The 22,728-nt window shown below is 36.7% G+C and overlaps 1 protein-coding gene across 1 annotated transcript in view; it reads left to right on the top strand.

The window, feature by feature from the left end:
* LOC103718500 (DNA primase) overlaps nt 1–22,728 on the top strand; it is a 49,757-nt gene that overhangs the window by 15,476 nt on the left and 11,553 nt on the right. Inside the window, exons 8-11 of the mRNA XM_088718458.2 lie at nt 2,349–2,561; nt 10,503–10,619; nt 17,028–17,175; nt 21,134–21,241. Of these exons, the coding sequence (XP_088574584.1) occupies nt 2,349–2,561; nt 10,503–10,619; nt 17,028–17,175; nt 21,134–21,241 (586 nt within the window). The remainder of the gene's footprint in view (nt 1–2,348; nt 2,562–10,502; nt 10,620–17,027; nt 17,176–21,133; nt 21,242–22,728) is intronic.

The following is a 22,728-nucleotide window of genomic DNA, read 5'->3' as shown; positions in this document are numbered from 1 at the left end:
TGGTGTTTGGTGGTCGTGCTATCGAGTGCTAGCTAGAGGATTGATGACAAGCAGCGGTGATGACAGGTGATGATGGTGAGTGGCTAATGGAAGGCCCGAAAAAAGCAAGAAAAATGGGGGTTCGAGTGTTTAAAACAAGGCTCGACGTGGAATTGAGCCTCAACTTGCTGGCCGACAGTTGGCCGACCTCTAATGTTGGTTGCAGAATGTCAAGGGGTCGGAGATGAAAACAACGGAAATTGGTTCCAAGAACAAGGAATCTGGTTGGCAGATGCCAAAATAGGGAAGGTTTTTCGGTCTCTCTTTTCGGCAAAAATCCAGCCGGTGGTGCACTGCTAAGATAGGAGGGGAGAGAGAGTTGGGGAGAAGAGAAAGGTAAGTGTATTATCTCGTCTCTGGCGAGGATCGACCTCGGTGACGACGAGCCTAATAATAGGGCACGACGACAGAAACCTAGAACAATAAGGAGAGAAGAAATTTGAGGTGCGGCTTAACAAGGGGTGATGGGGAGGGTTTAATAGCCAGTGAGTTTCCCTACCGCTGGAGTTCGAGGAGGAGGCGGAGTCAGCCTCCTTTTTTGAATTAAATGGGGGCTCGGCCCTAATGAAATTGGGAACGGGCTTTTGGGCCTTACTCTGAAAGTAGGCTGAGCTAAAGCCGCATATGAGCTATAGGCCGGCCGGTCAATGGACCATGCCAGGTCTTGCAACTTGGTTCGGATGGCCTTGGTCCGAGACACCAAGGAGGATTCGTCATACACTAAGCACAAGATAACACTTCTACAAAGAAAAAGATGAGGACAATCCCTGATGCCATTGTGTCGATCGCTTGCACCATTCATCCCCATCAACCCAACTCTCTTTGTGCTAGAATTTATGTCCTCAAGATACCTACTAGAGCAAGAGGATATAGAGGAGTTGTGGTGCTTTCGTGACCCTTGTTCTTGCCTGCATTTTATATCCATGTACAGGGAGCTGGGCAACTGCCTCTAGCACCATGATCAGGATTCTGCAGGCAATGATCAAAGTCAGTCTCTTAGGTGAACGGACCCATTTGCCTCCATGACTCCATTTTTCCCCTGCCTCCATGCCTCCATATGATTTTGTTCAAATTGAAGCAAATTATAACCCTGCTGACCAAAAGAAAACTATCAGAGTTGAGTAACAGCAATCATTTGGTATTTGCTGAAAAAAACCACTTATTCAAGACATTGGTGTTGATTCTTGAACCAAACAGAGCCTTGAGGTTCTTGACATTCTTTCTTGTTTTGTTGGTTCTACAAGAAGAGAAGAAGATGAGATTCTCATGGCATTTTACATGCATCATATCATTTGTTGCTTGTCCGTAGCCCCTTCTCCTGGCATCTATGTTCTCAACAAAGGGATCAAGTTGATCAATATGATGTGGTTAATATGGGTTGGAGTCATTCACTTCAGGATCAGTGTCATCTATATACTTGGCATGTATGCTTTGGAATCGTAGATTTTAACTTGAAATCTGCCTCCAATTTCTATGTTTTTTGTCATATTTCCAGCCGTATTCCACTGTGGACCAGTATGAGTATGACTACAAGATTACTGCAACCACATCCATGACAACATACATCCTAAGTTAATATGCAATTGCACATTAGACTTCTTGTGACTATTAGTTCAGCGCAACTTAATCATGAGCAGACCCAGTGCTTCTGACGCATCTGCAATACATGCAATGATTGCCTATGCTTCGATGTTGACATGTAAAAGTGCCTTGAGTTTCTTATGGTGAAAATGAAAGAAACATTATGATTTCCCGACTCCTCCCTGTGCTTGTGTTGGTGATGATAGCCATACAATTCCTATTGGGCTGTACATCATGGTAACTAGACTAGAAATAGATTTAGGTTTGGCTGTCGGGGAGCAGGGCCGTTATGTAAGGGTAGGTAGTGGCATTGTCTGGCAGACTATTGATCAAAATACTTTAATACGTGTTTTTTTTTAAATGATGGGAAAAAGCTGATTCTATCCAGATACAAGACTGCAAGTGGAAGTACGCTTGTGAAGCCAATTTGAAAATTGAATGTTCCAAGAACCAGGTTGCCTCTGTCAGTATTTTAGTTAGCACATTATGATTATTTTATGGTTTCTTTGGTTAAAACATGATTTTTAGGCTTTCAGCATTTTAATTTGTTTATTTGTTTTATAATACATAATGCTATACACTGTCCCTTAATTTTAGTTTGAAAGGTTGAATTCTTATCATTGTATAAAATTGATAATACATTATCCATATTTTTTTTGAACCTCACACATATTTGTTCTCTATTTAAAAAGTGAGAATAACTTGTTGCAGAACTTTCTCCTTGTCAGGTATGTTCACGTATTGCAAGTTTACGGGGAAGTGATCCACAGTCTGACAAATTGTACACTAGGAAAGACACGAGCTGTCCTGAATCCTTGTGTCAGCTTTTTTTGGACACTGCTGTTTATTCTCGAAATCGTTGTTTCCGTCTAGCTTTCTCATCAAAAGCTGGAAAAACTTCTTTCCTGATGCCCACTGGACGTTTCAAATGTAGGAATATGGTAAGTTTATTTTCATTTGTATTGTATAGGAGCACTACGATGAAGCTGATTATCCAATGATCTTTAACTATATTGCTATTGCTTTTCTTTTCTATAAAAACTTTCATGTCATTATGAAAAATTGTTGATGAAATTTCTATTTTCAACTCCATGATTTAATTTTATTTATGTCTTCATTTTAATGCTTTTATTTTTGTTAATATTATTCTGGATATCCTGCATCAACCCTGTTTGGTTTGCCAATATTTTCAAATAGACCCGAATAAAGTCCACTTATCTAGGCATGTTCAGTGAAAACTCTTTTGGCACTCCAATAGAACAGGAATAGGTACTGGTGCTTTTGAGATTTTAAAAGAAAAGGTAAAAGCTCTTCTGAGGTCCTTATTCCTCTTTAACCTGGTTAAACTATTTGGCCATTTTGGCCTAGTAGTTTTCCTGGGTTAAGAGGAATAAGTACCCTAAGCTATTATTCATTTAGTCAAATATCCTGGTTAAATTTTGGCTGGACCAAATGGCTTCTTCATATAGTTGGTGATAGATTTGTTATGTTAGAATTCTTTGATATATAAAACTTCTTTTTACTATTATGTCATGAGAAGAATGTTTTGATGTTAGAAACCTCAAAAATGAACACTTCCTCTCAGCCATTTCAGGTTAAGAAGATGTGAAAAGCACATTTCTCTCTATAAGAATAGTTCATTTGGAGGTGTGCAGTGAGAGAGAAGAGATAATTGGGGTTTCGAATAAGACAACCTTTGCATTTTGGATATTTATCCTTTTCCTATTTAAAAATATTTAAAAGTCAAATAAGAGGTGTTAAACTTTTTATCATTTTGGCATTGAGCTATTTCCCCCTATAATATCGTCACCGCAATAGAGTTTAATCACCAAGTTCAGGATGGACTGGTGTGGTCCCTCAACACCTAGGACACCAGAATATTGAACCATGAATGAGAGAAACACATTAAATATTGTAATTGTGAGGCCCCAATTCTTGATTGGAAGGGACACCAAAGGCCTTTATCCTTCCATCCCTCGGAAGTGCAGAGGAATAAGTACCTTAAGCTATCGTTCATTTATTCAAATATTGTGGTTAAACTTAGGCTGTAACCAAACAGCACCTTCATATGGCTGGTGTTAGATTTATTATGTTGGAGTTTCTTTGACATATAAAATTTCCTTCTAGTAGTATGAAGTGAGAAGAATTTTTTGACATAAGAAATATACTCCAAAGAACATACAGTTCCTTTTGATTCTTGCAATCTCTTTATTAGGCTAGGTATTTGATGCAACCTTCGGCATACCATTGGTACACAAAGCATAAGCGTTGAATGTAAACAATGGCAAGATTGAATGGAACTTAGAAATAAGGCTTTAGGGATACTAAAAAATAGAGAGAAATCCAGCAACATTGCACTGGATTGAGAAAAGAAAAGCTAGAAGTTTCTAGAGCAAGTTCAGTGATCTATGTCTTCGCCTTAAAATTAGTTTCTTCAAGTAGAGATGCTCATAAGTATATGCATAATCAGTGAACAATTCTCATAAGCATTAGCCTTTTCACCATGATGTCACATAGAATAATATAGTTCTACTCATCAGAAATGGAACAACAAAAAATTCGAACGGAATCATAAACGATATGCTTATTCCTGAAAATAAGAAATGGGGTACTTGCGATTCTAAGAGACATCACATCATTGTCATCCGTTGGTTCACTTCCCGAAGTATGTAGATTGCGTGTGTCATAGATATCTTCTTTGTATAGGTTCTCAATTGGGTATGCCAGTATTCTTGGATAGGCATGCATGGAAAGCATGTTTATTATGCAAAACCACACTTTCGTTGGAAGGCTTAAGAGATCTCAGTTGATCTTCTATTCTCAAAACAAGTGTTGGATTTTCAAAAATGTGTCTTGTTTGTACATAAGCTAGTAATGTATGGTGCATCTACATGAGTGTCAGGACAGCAGAATCATAATTCATAAGTTTAATTGGTTATATCTTCATCATGTTTGGAGTCGAACTTGAGTTCCTAGCAATGCGTTCTTCCGTTCGCCGGTTGATTTAGTCTGTTCTTCTGTGACTTGGTCTTCAGGTGTAATAATGGGTTATTTGGTCAAATTATTGCATTTCTTGACATGTGAAGGACTCATAATAGTTCTGATTGTATGAAATCATATTCTTGATCATATGTTAGATTGGATGGCATTCTTCAAGATAGCATAAGAAGTGGACTCAGGAGAGAGCTTAGAGGTCCCTTTGTATGACGAAATTTGGTTGTCCAGAAACTCTTCAGACTTAAAGTCTTAAAGTCAATCATTTGGAGTAAAATCTGTAAGGGCCTGTTTGGCATCATTGTTTTTTTTTGTTTGTTTCTTTACAAATTAGTTAAATACCAGATGGAGATTGATGTTGAAGACAGCATTTGCATGGAACATCTGCTATCCTTTGCTTGTACTTTCATCTTTTTTGAAGCAATAAATCCTTCCTACCAAAAATTCTAAAGGTTTTACAAACTATTTCAAAACACATAAGGGTTTCATCATACATGTCATTCAGTCTTGTATTTTTCTTCTTGGGTTTTTGAAAATAAAAACAGAAAAACAAAAGCAATACCAAACATGATCCTAAAATATCAATCTTATCATCCTCAGAAATATCATAGTGGTAGGGAAGCACCTACTTCTTTTTCTTTTTGTATGTAGTGGGAGGCCAGCCCTCACTTAAAACCTATAGGAAAGGAACAATGACAAGCATTAGATCTAAGAGGTCAAAGAAGTGGATAAGGAAAAGCAGTAACCCAAGCTAGATCACATTGTCACCTCAGGCTTTCCATTGCTAACCAATCAGCGGGTTGGTTGGCCTCATGATAAGTAGTGTTGGAGTAGACACGCGGTGTTGAACTACCATAAGAGCCAATTGCTTACCAATCAGCGGGTTGGTTGGCCTCATGATAAGTAGTGTTGGAGTAGACACAGTGTTGAACTACCATGAGAGCCAATTGCTTAGACAAAGCTGATTGGTAGAAAACATTTTCTCTTGTTCATTGTTGCTTAGAGCTGTGGAAATAATTAGATTAAAATTATACAGATTATCGAAAGAAACTACAAAAGTGTCTTAAGAATTTTATTGGTATAATTTAAATTTGACTAGTGTACTTCAAAAGTTAAATTCATTGTAACATGTACTCCTTGAGCTCAAGAGCTCCTATATTCATACCTTATGATCATTATAATGATCAAACCACTTTTAGAATGCGTTCAATGTCTTTTTTTTGGTTTACACATTTTTTAAAGAGTAACTTACAAAAACCTCCCTAAGATTAGGGATAAATTACATTTACATCCTATAGTATGAAAAACCTACGCCTACTGCCCTGAGGTTTATTTTTATCTAATACTTTAACCCATAACTTAACAGAACGTTAGTCAAACCATTAACTTTTAATGGGACTGAAGTGCCACATTAGAAATTTTTTTAAAATAACCAAAATAACCTTACAAAGACCTTCATAAGGTTTATGTTTATTACACTTACGCCTAATATTTTATAAAACCTACAGTTACACTCAGTTAAATTGATAGTGTTAGTAAAACTATTTATCTATTGTAAAAAGTCAAAAAATATTCCTATAAGAAAATAAGGCTCATCTTTCACTTTTTTGACTCTTCGATCTCTTCGAAGGCTTTCATCTTTAAGAGTCTTCTTCTCTTCGAGATTGAGTAGCTAGGATTTTTTTCTCGCTTTACTACCCTACCATGAGCGTCCCTTTCCAACGAGCGATTGATGGCAAGCTTCCTTCTCTACCGGCATCCAGCGACGAGCATCCTTAATTTCCAACCAGCATTCAGCAACGAGCTTTCTTTTTGATCAGGTTTGTTCTTGCTTTCCCGCACACCATGTCACAGAGAATTATGATAGCCTTGGCAACCTATCATCAAAAGGATCCAAATCAGTATGTGCATGAGAATTCTTCATTTTGGAGGGTGCATCAGTTGCAGTTCTATGGCCTGGCTTGGACCATGAATATACTGGCTTAAGCGACAGAACTCTTGGTACTAGTTTTCTGCAGCAGAATGTTTTAGAGGCATCCACTTGCCTGAGAGATCTAGATTGCTTTTTCTTAGCATAGCTCTTTTCTGATGATTCATCAAGATCAAGCTCCAGACCCATGGCGTCTCACGGTTCTCCTCCTTGGATGGATGCAAGGTCTGCTGAACCGGTCGGTTCCAACCGGTTCAGCCTGTACCATATCGGTACTGGCCGGCACCGGTACGGTACAACTATAGAATTCAGTTTTGATTCTAAAAGGGTCGGAACCGAACGGTTCCTTGTCCGTACCGGTGCGAACTGGTGCAGTTCGCAATGACACAAGCCCAGTACCGGTGCGAACCGCACCCGTACTCGCAGGGAAGAAGAAGAGGAAGAAGAGGAAAGAAGAGGAAGAAAGAGGAGGAAAGAAGAGGAAGAAGAAGAGAAAGAGGAGAAGACTACCTGTCGAAGGGGGGAAGAAGACCTCTCTTGCGGGGGAGAAGACTACTGGGCCTCTTTCTTCCTCCCGAGCACCTCGCGGGGAAGACCTTCCTTGCTCGCGGGAGAAGAGGGAGAGAGAGGAGAAGAGAGGAGGAAAGAGGGGAAGAAAAGAGAACAACTTGAGAAGAAGAAAAGGAGAAGGAAAAAAAAGAAAAGAAAAAAAAAAGAGAGAGGCCGGGGGAATAATGCCCGCGCGCGGGGGCATGGGTGCGAGTGGGAAAACACGCCCGACTCGCACCTGCGCGCGGTCCATGCGGTGTGAACCGCGCATCCATGTGTTGGGAATTGCGCGCGCGGTTTCCCTCGCGGGCTCGCCGCGCGGGTAGACCCCGCGTGGGCTTTTAATGCTATAGAGTGCCGGCCGCGCATTTTTTTTGAACCGTTTTTATACCGGTTCCAATCGGTACTGAATCAGTACCGGTTTCAACCGGTACCCAACCGGTACCCGTCCCCACCAGTACGTCGGTTCGGTCGGTACTATGTACCTTGGATGGATGTTATTATCATTTAAGGTTAGTTTGGTCATTTTCTAATTTTTTTAAGATGTGGTAGTTAGTTTTCATTTAAGTTAACGATTTGGCTAATATTCTATTAAGTTATGGTTTAAAATGCCAGAAAAAATAAACCTCAGGAGGATAAGCGTAGGTTTTTCAAACTATTGGATATAAGTATAATAGATCCCCAATCTTAGGGGTTTTTTTTGTAATTTACTGATCACTCGAGGGCAATTTTGGCTTTTCACATGAGGTAAATGGATTCATTAACGCCGTTAATGTAATTGCGTGTACTGTAGGTTTTACATACTATTGGGTGTAAGAATGTAAACCTCAAGGGGTTTTTTGTAATTTACTCTTTTTTTAATACCAACCTGATTTCTTTAGTAGATTGTTGGTAGATGAAGCATAAAACTTTGATCCAGATATGAAACTTCCTCAGGAAAGGAGAATGACAGGGATATTCTTGATGACCAGCAACACTAAAATTACTATTGATTAAAATTGGAGAAGTAGAAGTCTTATGAACTAGAATAGCAGAAGGCTGGCCCTTGTGAACTGCCTTTTCTGGAGTTCTGTTTGATGACAGATGCCATACATACTGTACCTGTTGCTGTTCTTTAAGTCTTCAGAAGCACAGGGAGCTCTTCATGGTGGAATCATTACAGACTGATGTAGAGCTAGACAAGTTGGATATATAAGTATAGGATTCTCTAAAAGATACCATAAAGAGATGACTTGGAGCCAAAGAAAATATAAAGGCAATAGTTAATTTAAGGACCAAGATGTTTTCAAGCCACTTTGCCTTATTGTTTACGTTGTTTGCATGAAGTTAATATTCCCTTTATTCTTGGACAGGTTGTAAGGCACACCTCTCATTCTCCATCATACTATCTCGGTCGCATCGAGTGCTTAAGGCATGGTGTTTGGTCTCATAAACTCATGAGATTGTTGATTTGGTTGGCAAGTTTGTCAAATCTTGGTGTGGCCATCTTGTATATGTGAAGATACATTTGTTGAGTTACCCCAATTTCTAAATGGATGCATCTTTTTGAAAAAGCAAAAAAAATAAATGTTTCATGCTATTAAGAAATAATTTCTGAAGTGCTGACAAGTAGATCTTAATAAAGATATTTGGTTGACATGGTCGTAGTTGAAGGTCATACTTCTTTCTTCTTCTTTTTTTTAAGGAAGCTATACACATGTTTTTTTACTTAGACCAGATATGAAGAAATTTCTGTGTGTTAGACATAATAGAGCTGCTATTACTGTGCCTGTTTGCATCTATATTACAACAATTACATATTTAACATGTTTTCTACTGATGTACTCTTTTGTTTTTTGCATTTTTTTATACATCAAATGTCCGTATGTGATCGATTGATACATGCCGCTAGTGTGCTCATTAGGTGTTTGTATATATAGGATTCATCTTTGATAAGAATGCCTCTCTCCAAACCTGCTTTCAAGTCTCAGGGTATTGAAACCCTTGTTATATATGCAGCCAGCATCAGTTCAATCCTTTCAATGAATAGGCTGCCATGGTGATTCGAATTCTATTATTTCTATGTTACTTGGACCTAGTTGGGTTGCCGCCTATCTCAATAAATCTTCCGTTGACATTGTTGGATACTTGGACTACTAAAAATTATGGGAAATTTATGCAAGCTGCCCTTTGATAATATTTGGTTTTGACTCTTTTGTCAATGATTTTCTCTTCTCAACTCGTTTTGGTCTTCTTAATTCTAAATTTGTTTTGTTACGTCCACGTACATTTTGCTTATCCTTCGATCCTTACCAGCCTCATTGTTGTAATTTCATGTTTCTTACTCAACTACTCCTTTTTCTAGCATATGGTGTTAGATGCTGTATACACGTTCATTGTCCGAAACAAGCTTTACTTATTGTATGTTCTTTGCATTGGAAGTCTTTTGGGCTTCCGTCAAGAATTTTGTTATTATGCTCATGAGACAAATTAGATAATGGAACAATAAAATGCTGATATCTTCTATCAGCTTGGACTTTCTATTAATGCTATGCTTTACTATTCTGTGAAGAAAAGGTTAACTAAATTCATATTACAGGGTTGTCCACTCCATGCGAGTTGATACAGATAGGCGTCTATGGTGCCAATGCATGATCTGCTGTATTGTCTGTGTCTGCTTGCGTGTGCCAAGTTTAGGTTCAACATGGCATGTTACATACCTTGCCCGTGGCAGGCCGGCATGACATTAGCATGCAATACTTTGGTCCTTGACTATGAATTATCTGAACATCACAATTAAGATAAATCATTGGGAATGGATAACTTCTTATGCAGAAATGAAATAGTAAAAAATAATTCTTACTAGTTAGTATTGAATTTTCAAGATCATGGCAATTGCAACCTGATGCAAGAGATTTCCTAGATTAGTTCAAGAAAAACATGATCCTGTCAAGGTGGTTTGTAATACAATTTTGATCTTATATTTGGGAGAGCCATGTTTCCATAACAATGTCAGATGTCAAACAAAGAAAGATATTTCATTTAGTTTTGTTCTCTAAATTAAATTATGTGTTATTGGCGGTGATTTGTTCTTCTGTCCTAACTCTTTATGTGCAAGAGACATTTATGAATTAATTCTGACCTAGTCAAGTTGTCCTGCCTTGTTGGAACTACGTCTCATAGTAAACAAGTACTGATCTTAAATATCATTTCTAGGCTTTCATTGGCCTTCTCCAGTATATGGACAAAAAAGCAAGAACAAGTATTCTATAAAATATAGCAATTTTCTAAAATATGTTTTTCATGCAAGCTGAATAGAACTGCCTTATGAAGTGTAAGCTTTTAAAAATGTGCAGCATATCTCTGTGGAAGTGCTGAGATTATCTGATCCTGATTGTATGCTGTTCATCTTTCTTGAAATTGGATGCAGAGCAAGCAGCAGGTGTTCATGGAATCCCTCATCTGCAGAATGGATGTTGATTGCGAAAAACTTCTAAAATGCAAAATGGATTTAGATTGCAACAAAATCTTGTTCTTTGATTTTGAGGTCAGGTTTGTCTTTGTAGTACTTTTTATGCGGAACTCTATAACCATATCAACTATGTCGATACTCTTCTTGTAACCTTTCATACGTTGATTAATTTTTTGCTTGTTAGAGTGTAAGCCTGGGTGCAACGGTAATGTTGCTCCATTATGATCTAGACGTCATGAGTTTGAAACATGGAAATAGCCTCTCCGCATGTGGGGTTAAGGCTGTGTACATCTGACCCTCCCCAGGCCTCTCAATGGCAGAAGCCTTATGCATTGGTCCAACCTTTTTTTTATGCTGTTTGCTTGTTTATGATCGATATATGAAAAATTATTGCAAAATGGTATCTTATGCCACTTATAGTTGGTTGACATTTGAAATTGGTTAATTTGGAGACTAACTTGATATGTAGTGGAGTTATTGTTTAAATATTTAGCTGTGAAACTGAGTCTTACAGAGCTCATTTCATACATTTTGTAATTAATAACATACAAGTTGGAAAAATGAATCACTACCTTCTTTTGTTGTTGTAGTTTGACATCAAATGCTGAAGTGATCTTTTGATAATCTAAAGTGGTAGAACTTACAAAAACTTGAGCTTGTATGTTGACGAAAAACACTCATGTTTTGTATTGCATATGTGTCTATATATGTGCGTGTTGTTTGTGAATTCTAAGTATTTGCTGGTTTCCAACATGAAGTAGGATTTATTAAAGGGGTAATAGCACTACAGCTACTATTGGTTATGTCCCTCTTGTGTAGTATGTAAAAGTGTATCATTATAAGATAATCATGTCTTTGCTACAATTACCCTCTTTTGTTATATATTTATAGTTTGGGATTTTTTCGGAAGACAACCTGTTTGATGGACTAGTTGTTTGGAAGTGAAAAATTGTAGTAGTAGTAATGTCAAAAGAATTGGCACATAGTTTCAGCATGCTTCCTTTTGCTTCCACATATTCAATGGCTTTTAACCTAACTAGCATTTCGGCCCTCACAATATAAATTTAGTAGTATGCTTGGCACCCATTTCAAATATAAGGTGTTATGAGCCATCCAACAATAAACAATACTTGAGATTAGAGTGGGAAATGATATTCTTTCTTTTGCACTTCCCTGGGATGAGGGAATCACAATAGAATTAGAATATTAATTTGTAAAGTTACCTGCTCATGTCAATGAAGGCCTCGAGGAAGTGATTTGATGGCAAAAACATAGAAGATCCTCTTAACTTGTGATGATGGTCTTATTCCTGAATCATTTGAAGCCTCCTTGATAACTTCAAACCCTTAGAATGTCTCCAAAAGGGCAAAGGCCTTTATTTGTGGTGTCTCTCGTTCTCTGATTTCCATCTTTTTATTCCAATTTCCTGCAAGACAAAGATTATTGAAATGATTTTTTGAAGATAATTAAAAATAAATAAAAATAGTGTCATGCTTCTAGCCCGAAATCACGAGATAGGGATGTGGCAACTGCCACATACTTATAGGGCACTTCTCCTACAAGCATGCGACACTTCCATCATATTATCATAATAATGCAGCGGAATAAAGTCAAAGCAACTAAAATCCAAATTTCAAATTCTAACAATTAATATATCCAAGCTATTAAGAAATATCTAGAATTTTTTTTCACAAGTATCTTGCATCAACTATTATTCAAACACTAATCAAAATAAAGAACCCATAACATTTTTCCTATATTAAACTAAGGAAACAATACTAATTCTAAGCTTCGTCGATACGAACTACTCTCTATTCTAATCATGTGCATATAGCACTACCTTGTCAGCAATTAATTCTCCGAATCTATAATGAAAGAAGAATCCAAATAATGAGCTCAACAATGCAGCAAGTAATGAATACTTTAGCTAGATAATTAATGTGATAATAAAATAAGTATTTTTACCATAGATAAACACAAACTTATTCCATTTTAAAACACGAATCCAGAATATCTAATATTGCTCAAATGTTCATATTCATAAAGTTTGATTTAAAAATATTATGTTCAACTCAACAACCTTAAACTTTGACCACATTACCATGTAGCAGGGTTCATAGTACTGAACCCTTGTAGAATAGGTCCATAATACCGCACTCAACTCTGGATGGGTAGGTCCTACTATCACAGTTAAACCTTTATGGAGTGGGTTCATAATACTACCCTTAACCCCTACAGAGTATGGCTATAGTAATCAAGTTCTGGATAGTCAAAGTGCCAACATTTAACCCCCATTGGCAAGGTCCATAATATTGTCAGGTTGAGAGTCCAAATTTGATATGTATAGCTCTTTTCATAGAATAATGTATATCATATTTCAATCAAAAATGTGTATTCCATATAAGATCAAATAATAACATGCACAATATTTCGTAATAAAAACATTATTTTTGAATAATAAATTTTATTTTTCGTTCAAAACACAAATCCATAAAATTCATAAATTGCATATAAATCGATTCATAATTTATTGAATATCAAAAAAATATATCCATTAATTCAAATCTCTAGAAAAGGTGGATCATTACTTACCTTGCAAGTACACGAACAAATCCTAATAATTTCTAAAAATCTTCCGAGAAAAACTTTGATTTAAGAACTTTAATGTAGTACCCCCTTGTTGGATTTCTTCTTGTCCAAATGCTTGCACCCCTACATAGAATCAAGTCCAACAATTAGAAAAGGTTTGGGCAATTACAGAAAAAATAGAAGGAAGTGTTGAAGGAAGAGGATAGGGTTGGCTAGGTGCCGATCTAATCAGGTAATTCAACCGACCAAATCACGAAACGAGAGTTAGACTAGGGTATTGATAGCAAAACAAGGGTTAATGACGATTATATTGTCCAGTATGCCCAAATGAGGGCCAGAATGGAGCCCGACATACTATTGTGGCCACCAGAGAGTTCAAGACCCCTTTACCAGATTCGACCAAGATCACAGGAAAGGGATCGTCTGCTGCAATGCATCCATCACAAAAAAGAGAAAATGGAAGAGTAGAAAAGAGAGAAAGAAGAGAGAGGAGGAGAAAGAAAGAGAGAAGAGGAGAGAGAGGCGCTTTCTTAGGAAAAGAAAAGAGGGATGGCTGGTGGTTGGTGGTGGTGCTAGTCGTCACAGCCGGTCGACCATTGGTGATGGCCGATGGCCAATGGTTAGTGGAAGGTCGAAAAACAAAGGAAACAAGGGGTAGAACAGAGCTTCATTATATCGAATGAAGCCTTAGCCCGATTGTTGGCCACTGGGGCTTCAACGTGGGTTGCGGGCCATCGAGGGGGATAGCTGGAGAGGAGCGGCGACGGTTATCTTAAAAATAGATGAAAAAGTTTGATGATTAGCGAAACAATGTAGAGGGTCATTATTTCAAATTCTAGCAATTTGTTGTTGGAAACTAGGCCGATGATAGCTCTCCTTGATGGAAAAAGTTTAGAAGAGGAAGAGAGAGATGAGACCCTATTATTACCTCATCTTTGGCAAGGCTCGGCTGCAGCCATAGTAATGGTGGTGGACAGTGGTGAAGACTCAGAAAAATGAGAACAAGAAGAAGGAGATTTGAGTGTGGACTTGACGAGGGAGTCATGGGAGGTCAAATAGCCAGTGGAGGCTAGGTTTCCTAGCCCCTTGTTAGCAACCAAAGAGGAGTCTGCCTCATTGGATTGAAACATGGGCTCTGCAATTGGAAGTCGTCTTTGGGTCTAGCTTTGGCACCAGTCCGGGCCTGGCTAGGTCGGTCGGTCAATGGACTGGGCCGGGCCTTGCAAATAATCTTACTTTGTTTTAATATTGAATGATAAATTTGCAATAATGCTATACTTGTTATGGATCAAGGCTTTAGTTTTTTTTAGAAAAGGGGAAAATCAATGACGAAAGCTTTGGAATCGAATAAAAGCTAGGGTATTTAGGATGATTAAATATGGATCTATACAAAGAAAGCATGTTATGAGCCCATGTCATAACAACCAATGCTTAGAGACCTATGTGGGTTGACTGGATTGGCATGCCCAATTTGTCACCCAATGCACATTATAGGTCAAGTCAAACAATAACCCAAGGTTCTAGGAAACTTGCTTGACTTGACAACTTGGACGGTTCAACCACTTGAATCATCCAAGTCAACCCTGAATACCTCATCTGGTTGGATAGGGGAAGAAATGTTAAAAAATTGAAAAGAAAGAATAATTATCCCCTAGATCCATCTGTTTTCCTCTCTTGTTAGCAACCATCGCCTTTGATGCTGAGAAGAGAAGTTGTTCGCCATTGCAACCTAGCCATTGAACACCAGCTAGATATGGCAGGATCTGAGGCGTTGAGGCTAGATCTGGTAGAAGCAATGGTGCCAAGTTTGGATGCGATGGGAATGAGATTGGGACCTGGTAGATCTGATTTGTCCCCCTCCTTTTCTTTTTTCTTCATTTTATTCTTCAACATATCATCTCCAACCTCTATGTCTTCCTTTCTTGATCTTCTTCATCTTTGTGTAGTAGGACTAGATCCAAGCACCAGGGCACAGGTAAGCAGGGTGGGACATGGAGAAGAGGGAACAGAAGAGAAGGGACCGAAGGAGATATGACTAGTCTAGGTTTTGGGAGGGAAGGATAACACTTGTAAAAATCAAAATATCCTGCTGCAATTAACCCATGGTTGAACTGGGAACATGTGATCCCACCACCAAACAAGTTTGCTAGATTCACCGGATTCAGAACATTGATACAAACTTCTATCTTGCATGTTGAAGAGAAATATACACTTGTATGATTATGTTCTAATGATAAAGCGTATGCATGCTTGTTCCACATGAATGTTTGATGATATGATGCATATTGCAAAGACCTTTTCGCATGTGGCTGCTGATTGGCTGACACTGAGACAACAAGCAAGAATACAGGAACTATGAGAACAATCTGATGGCTTTATCCAATAACTCTGTTGGTAATAGACTTGTTTGTCAATCATGGCAAGTTTCAAAGTTTGAAAACTTGGTTTTGGTCCGACTTGTTGAGCTTTAGTTTTCCAAGTTTTCGAGTTTCAATAAAGAAGGTAGAAAAAAAAGGAAAAATTAGACAAATAATAATAAGATAAAGCAAGCCAAAAAGCATATATCACTTAATTTCAAAATATTTTGTATTGTTTAGAATCATTGGAAGCATGGTACAAACATTTTTGAACTGAATGTCCAAAATTATTTAAAGAATATATTAAAGCCAATTTAAATGTTACATTATTCTGTTATACCTCAATTTAAACTTTTACATAGTATTTAACACAATCTTGTTATTTAACATAACTATTTAGATAATTTTAAGACTAACATGTATATACATTAAACTACACACATATATGAACTTGATATGATTATCATTGCATCAAGTGCTATCTACCAATAGATGAATTGTAATCTAGGAAATTTGAAAATGCGGCTACAATTAGATATTGCTTGGCTAATGTCTGTAAATTTCGGCGTGTAAAATCGACCTCAAATCTTGTGAATTTACTCTCGAGGCAGGATGGTCCATTGTTTTTGTTCTCTATCCTCAATTTCTTAGTTTACTCTTGGATTTCCTATAATTGGACTCCTAGTTGCTTCTATGTTCTCAAAATTGCAAAACTTTCTAGTTTAATCTTAAGTAAATACTTTATATGCCAGATTTGTCAGTGATGAATAGGGATGAGACTCCCAAGCGATTATCATGTGGAATGGAAATGTACACCATGCACACCTCAAACTTCATGTTAAGATGAAACTAATGGTCAGAAAGTAACGTGGATGACCCCATATTTCAAATCCAAATGAAATAGGGTAATATGGTGGCACTTAACTCAATAGGGTCCAATAAACTTAAATCTGTAATATTAGTCAGCACATCCTGAATTGCATTATTGGATTTCAAATGAGGAAATATCGCCAAAATGTTGACAAGTTGTCAGTCTAAGGAATCAAACAACAAAATTTTAGATACCTAACAAATGATTTGTTTTGCATGAGATTAACTTTTTTTTTGAAGCATTAAGGAAGTTTTTTTTATCCATGCATGCTTATGTATAATATGTATGTATGTACATAGACTTTTGTTCCTTGTTCCTTAAATATGGCTTAGCTAAGGATGAGGACAGAAGACTTCATATAGTCGTCAATTGTGGATGGCGACTATATGATAGTTGCAAGGTGTCTCCATAATGAATGCAAGGAGAAAAGTAATGGAGTGCCAAAGCCATGGTATATTTTTCGTGAGATACAATTTTGAGGCATTAAGGAGATTTTCTTTTATCCAATCATAATTTTGTGTACGTATATCTTAGTATCAGATGTCTACACAGTTCAAATTTTAAAATGATTATTAAACTTGATCATTGATTGTTTATGAAATGTTTGCCTGTTCTCTTCAAACATTTGCTGTACTTTTTTTCTTTACTAATTTATTCTTTGACCAGGCTCATGAAACTAATTCAAATGCCCCACAAACTGTTTTATTCAATGCTTATAGAAGTGATTTTCCAAGCACATACTTCTCAGGAAAGTCGCCATTTCCAGCTTTGGATGCATTTGTGGAATCTATTGCCTCTATTGGAAATGTTCCAGGTTGGACTGTTTTTGCATTTGCTATGTTTTGCTTTAAATTCTTGGCATTCAATAGCTTGAATTATATAGATACATGTACATATATATATGTGTGCGCGCGTGCGTGCAAACGTGAATTTCCATATCATAATTTAGAATATGACATAAATGAGAATGAATTTAGACTTAATTGCTAAGTTTTGATCAAAACTTTTCTAGAAGTTAGCTCAAATGTCAATAATGACAGAGTGCAGCATTTTATGCATATGATGTAATCTAAATATTGTTTGCAGCAAAAATTAGTCTAAAGATATTGATGTTTAGAGTGTCCCATACTAGGCTGTTCTGCTTGGGGTGCCACACCCTACTGGTTCCTTGTTCCCCTTTGACATTATCTTCCCCTGACGTTTCCAACCCCATCTTCCATTATGTACCTTGCTGCCTTATGTTACCACAGATCAACTCCTGATTATCATAACTATAAAAATAGTTAGTTTTTTGTTATAACTTAAATTCTTCAAGCTGCGAGAACCAAATAATCTACAATATATTTATAGAATTTCTTTCCAGATGCTTCCACATCCTGATTTTTTTGGGGCCCTGTTGACCTAGGACATCACCAGAAAGGCTTGCTAGAACTTATACTTTGCATGCGAGGACTTGTGCATGTGTGTTTTTAGTCCCACATCAATTGAGTCCTTGGGAGATCTCGGGTACATAAGCAAGGCTAAGGACCCATTTGGACAAATTACGGCTAGCCTTTTTTGGGCTTTGGGAGGGGGGACCCATTTGGACATGTGTTTGGTTTCGCATTGGTTGTGCGCTGAGAAGATCTTGGGCACTTAAGTAGGACGAAGGACTTCAAGATATAATTTTTGATTAGCCTTTTTAGGTGAGGTCCCGATTTGTTACACTTGCTTTCCCATGGCACATGCAAATCCACTTCCCCAGCTGCTCTTAAACTTCTAATTTCTGGTTCTGAGGGATTTTATATGTTGCAAATCATGATCGTTGATATGCTGTTTCATTTTAGGTGAACCATTATTTCTACTACTTGGATAGGATATAGGCTCAAATATTCCTAATATGGTTGTGCAGCTCAACTCTTATATATATAAATACATATAAATATTAATGTTTTTGATCCCTTTCTTTTGAGTTGACATATTCTGATGTTTCATAGCTGGGTTCAACACTGTCATTTATTAGATTAGACTGATATTTGTCCTGTGGGTCATCTTTATCTTGTCCAAATCAAAACTTCAGAAATTGTTAATTAAGGAGGGAAATGACAGTCATGTTATTCTGGTTTTGAGTTGAATACTGAAACACAGCTAGAGTTAATGGCAATGCTCTGGGATTTTGAAAAGGCACGTAGAAAATTTTGAGTAGGCCCTATACAATGGTGTGGCCTGAAATATTGCTGTGAGTCCCATTGATCGTCCTGTTGACAACCTTATGTTGGTTTAGGTCCTTTAGGAAGCAAAAAGAACTGGCAGTTTATTTGAGTACACGGAGCCGACAACTTCAAAATTGGGCCTCAAAAGTTTGAAAATAATAATAATTGCTTTAGACATACTTTGACTAAATGCAAATTAATGCTTTCTTGGAGGTCTCCAGAAAAATTACTCTTGACCACTTGAAGTGAGGGAAATGAGATGGCTGAAAAGTTTCTAATGACAAGCTAGATCTGGGCTGTTACATCATTCTACATTGATTGGCAGAATGTGCATGAATTAGTCATTATTATGATCTGATGAATCCTTTGGTGTGGGACAAAGTTGTTGACATAGGAATGAACACTTCATATTCGATATGCATAGGAATATCTAACCTGTAGTCTGTGTTTGGTAGAGTTGATAACTTTTGGAGGGTTATCCTCTACACTGTTGAACAGATAACCTATTTCATTGAATAAGTCCCATTTGTTTGGAGGGAGAAATGGAGGGAATAAGTGAGCATATCATTTTTTGGACTTATCTGAATAAGGCTATTTCGTAGCCTGTTTTGGGGCGTTTGCTGAGATAAATCCCCATTTGGGGGGTTATTCCCCCACTTATCTCCTCTACCAAAGTCATTGGTAGGGAATAACATTCTCCTTCTCTAGTGATCTTGCTCAACTCAGAAGTTTCTTTGTCATCCCTTTTCATACTATTCTACTGGAAAACACCCTTCAGTTATGCTTGTGCATAAACAAATTTTGGTTTTGATATGTGCTGTTATGAAGTTTGTTATTGTCTTTTGTTTTTTTCGGTTGTCTTTTTCTTTTTCTTGTCATTTAGAACATGAGATATGTTGTTTCTCACTAGGGATGTCTATTATCCTTATAGTGTGTTTTTTTTTTGACAACTCAAAAAAGTGCAAAAAAGAATCTTTACTATATGGTAAACCTGAAAGATGTTTTGATGCTAATAGTAAATTTTTGTTCTTTAAAAATGAAAACTCAAAATAGAAAAACGACCAAATGGCTCTTTTTAGGTAGCTTTCGCTACAAAATTGTTGAAATGCGATGAAAAAGAAGCTTCTTTTTATATGAGACTTTTATGTTGGATTCATCAGATTATTGATTTCTTTATGCATGTATAACAAGTGTATTTTATTTTATGTTAAAATGTGATTGATAGCATGGTAAAAGATATTTAAATCCTAGTGAAGCACTTCAGGAAATTCAAGCCAATCATATGAGAACTGAACTTTGGTTAACTTGTTGGTGCATCTAGTCGAAATGGCACCATCAAAAGAGATTACGTTCTCATGTACAATGATCATTGCTTGCCTCTACCCATTGCACTTTGAAGGTTGAGCAGCATAGTCCAATTTAGTAGATCAAATTATAAGTGGTCATTCAGGTCCGCATGATTGTTACTAAAGGGTATTGCATATGCCGTAGGAGGGTTCCACTGCCCAGCCATGAGAATACATGGACTGAATTAGGAGGTAATATGCATTAAAGAAAATCCAATGTCGATGGTTTGTTTATTGATATTTTCGTTACCCTTTCTTGAAGTCCTCTGAAATTGTGTAATTTTATGTCAGTTCTTTCCGCAACATTTGCATGCTTCATCACAATAGTATGACTCTTTAACTGGCCATCAACATGCTACAGGCACAGCCTAAAGGTAAACTTTTTGCAAGCAGACCACCTAGATCCTATACCTAATACTATGTTGTATTCTGACCTGAACACAAAATGTTAGGTCATGTTTGAAAAGATTTTTTAACCTGATTACGGAATTACAATCTGAGCCAAGTGCCCAAATGAGTGATTGGATCAGATTCGTGTTTAGGTAAATATTTTCAGTGCACTGCATTCTAATAGAATAACTAACATAGATTTAGTTACATGTATAGTATAGAGCACTTATATCGTAAGCTCATGAGATGTCTTGAAGCTTCAGTAAAAGGATGTCTGAGTTGGTCTCACTTATTCCTAAATAATTTTGACTATCTTCCTACTTAGGTAATGTTATTTTTCCACTACAATTTGCAGTTATGTGCTATTTTAGTGAGCATTATTCTTTTTGTACCATGCATTTCACATGAAGGGAAGGATTTCAAGCTAGACGTGCTTGAGAGACCATGCAAGGATTTGTGTGCATCGCTAACAAAATTTAGGATTCTTCCAGCACATTTTATTTTGATTTTACCAAATGGAGACAAGATTTAGTTCATATAGCCTCCAATTTTCTTCATGAACGACATTAGATGTGCAACTGGCCATTTGGTTAAAATTAGGGTGCAAATGATTCTCGTGGATCTTCAAGCCTTGGGTTTTTCCTTTTTTGAGTATGTTTGCAAGTTTATATAATTCTTTTTCTAAATATTACTTCTATATAGCTAAAAGGGGTAAATATTAGCATCTATCGGTATTCAAATACATCATAATTCTCAGATCTTACTGAAAACTTATGACTTTGGTATGATTGAATTAATTAAAGTACTAAACATTCTTGTGTTATGTTCTTTTTTGCTATTACAGGAAGAATTCGGAGTTGGTATTGGTTTTCAGCATGTGGTTTGATGGTCTATAGTATGTCAAAAAGTAGATATTGTGAGAGGATTGGAAGAGAACATAAAAGCAATCATGGTAACCTTTTTTACTCATTGTATGATTGTACTGTTCTCTTTATTTTTATTTCCACCAATGCTATTTTTCAAGACTTACTGTTTAATTTACCATCCTTTCTTCAATGCTGTACAAAAACTAAGTACCGTGCGTAGGGACTCTCTTTTTATAATTTTTTGTTAAATATGCATTTTGAACTTAACTTCTACACCAAATAAGGGTGTAATTGGCATTTTCCTTTTTGCAATTTAAGAAAATTGTGAACTTCAATTTTCGAAATGACAATCATCTATGGTGACTTAAGAGTTAATTGAATTGTCTAGATTATGAGCTGACTTTTCCATCCCCAAAAGGCAAAATTATGAACACAGATGCATAAATAAAGTTTTCAATACGAGTTGTTATGATATGTCCTTGTGATTGGTTTTTAGTAGGGCTAACCAGAAGTTTTGATCAACACAGAGTTGAACTGTTCATTGAATGGATGTTTCATCACTCATTAGAAACCATAATTGGAAGTTGCAGTTTCAGCCTGAATCTGATACAATGTCGGGGTCACTTTCAACTAAAACTACCTTGCAGTGACAAATTTATAGGTTATTTGTTCGTAGTATTTGCATTTCTTCATTTGTTTAAATGTTGGGCATTGGTTTCTTTGAATTAAATTTGAATTTTGCAAGTATTGACACCATTTGGTGAAAAATGTTGTCGTAGTATGTTCCTAAGAGGTTCAAAGAAAAGAAAATTTCATGTCCGAAGTTTGGCTTTCTAAAGCTCAAATTTTCAAGTCATTTCTATCATCAGATGCTAGATTGCCAGTAATATTATGCAATGGCATTTTATTTTGGAAAAAAAATATTTTTAATTATTTCAATGCAAAACTATCAAATTAATTTGTTAAAGGTTCTAACATATACTAGTTCATTAAATGATGACTCTAGTTTACTATTCTTGAATGATTTTATTTTTTTTCATATTTTTTAATATTCTTAATTTTAATCTTCTTTTTATATTTCTTCACAATTGCCAATTGAAACTAACAAAACTAGAGTGCAACCACCAAAACAACCCTGTAGCCAAAACACATTTTGTCTGGTTGGAAACAAAAATGAAACAGTGTTTTTGAATCTTAACTTCAAAGTTGTTCAGTTACTTCCATATGTGTATAATTATATTAGCATCTCAATATTTTCTTATAATGTTTTAGTGTGACGCACACCCATTAGCTGTTAACTTGTTGCACACTTTGACAAGATATAAAAATTAAGTGTTCTCAAAACTCACTTTTCTTCTAATGCATCCTCATTTTTATGCTGCATTCACGTATCGCTTTTTGGCTCCAAGTGCCCTTCCTTCTCTAAGCTCTATGTTCTTCTTCCTCTTTCTTCCCATCTGTTCAATCTTAACATGGTTTATTGTCCTTGTGCCATCTGAATTTTCCATTTGTCTATGGAGGTCGGTCGCTGCCATTTCCTAGCAGTGATGAAGTCTTGAACTCTTCTTTCGAC

This window comes from Phoenix dactylifera, chromosome 3 (assembly GCF_051530095.1).
Source record: "Phoenix dactylifera cultivar Ajwa chromosome 3, Ajwa_hap1_PhDact_Kaust_v1.1, whole genome shotgun sequence".
In the NCBI taxonomy this organism is placed as follows: domain Eukaryota; kingdom Viridiplantae; phylum Streptophyta; class Magnoliopsida; order Arecales; family Arecaceae; genus Phoenix; species Phoenix dactylifera.
This window is presented reverse-complemented; position numbering and strand designations above follow the sequence as displayed.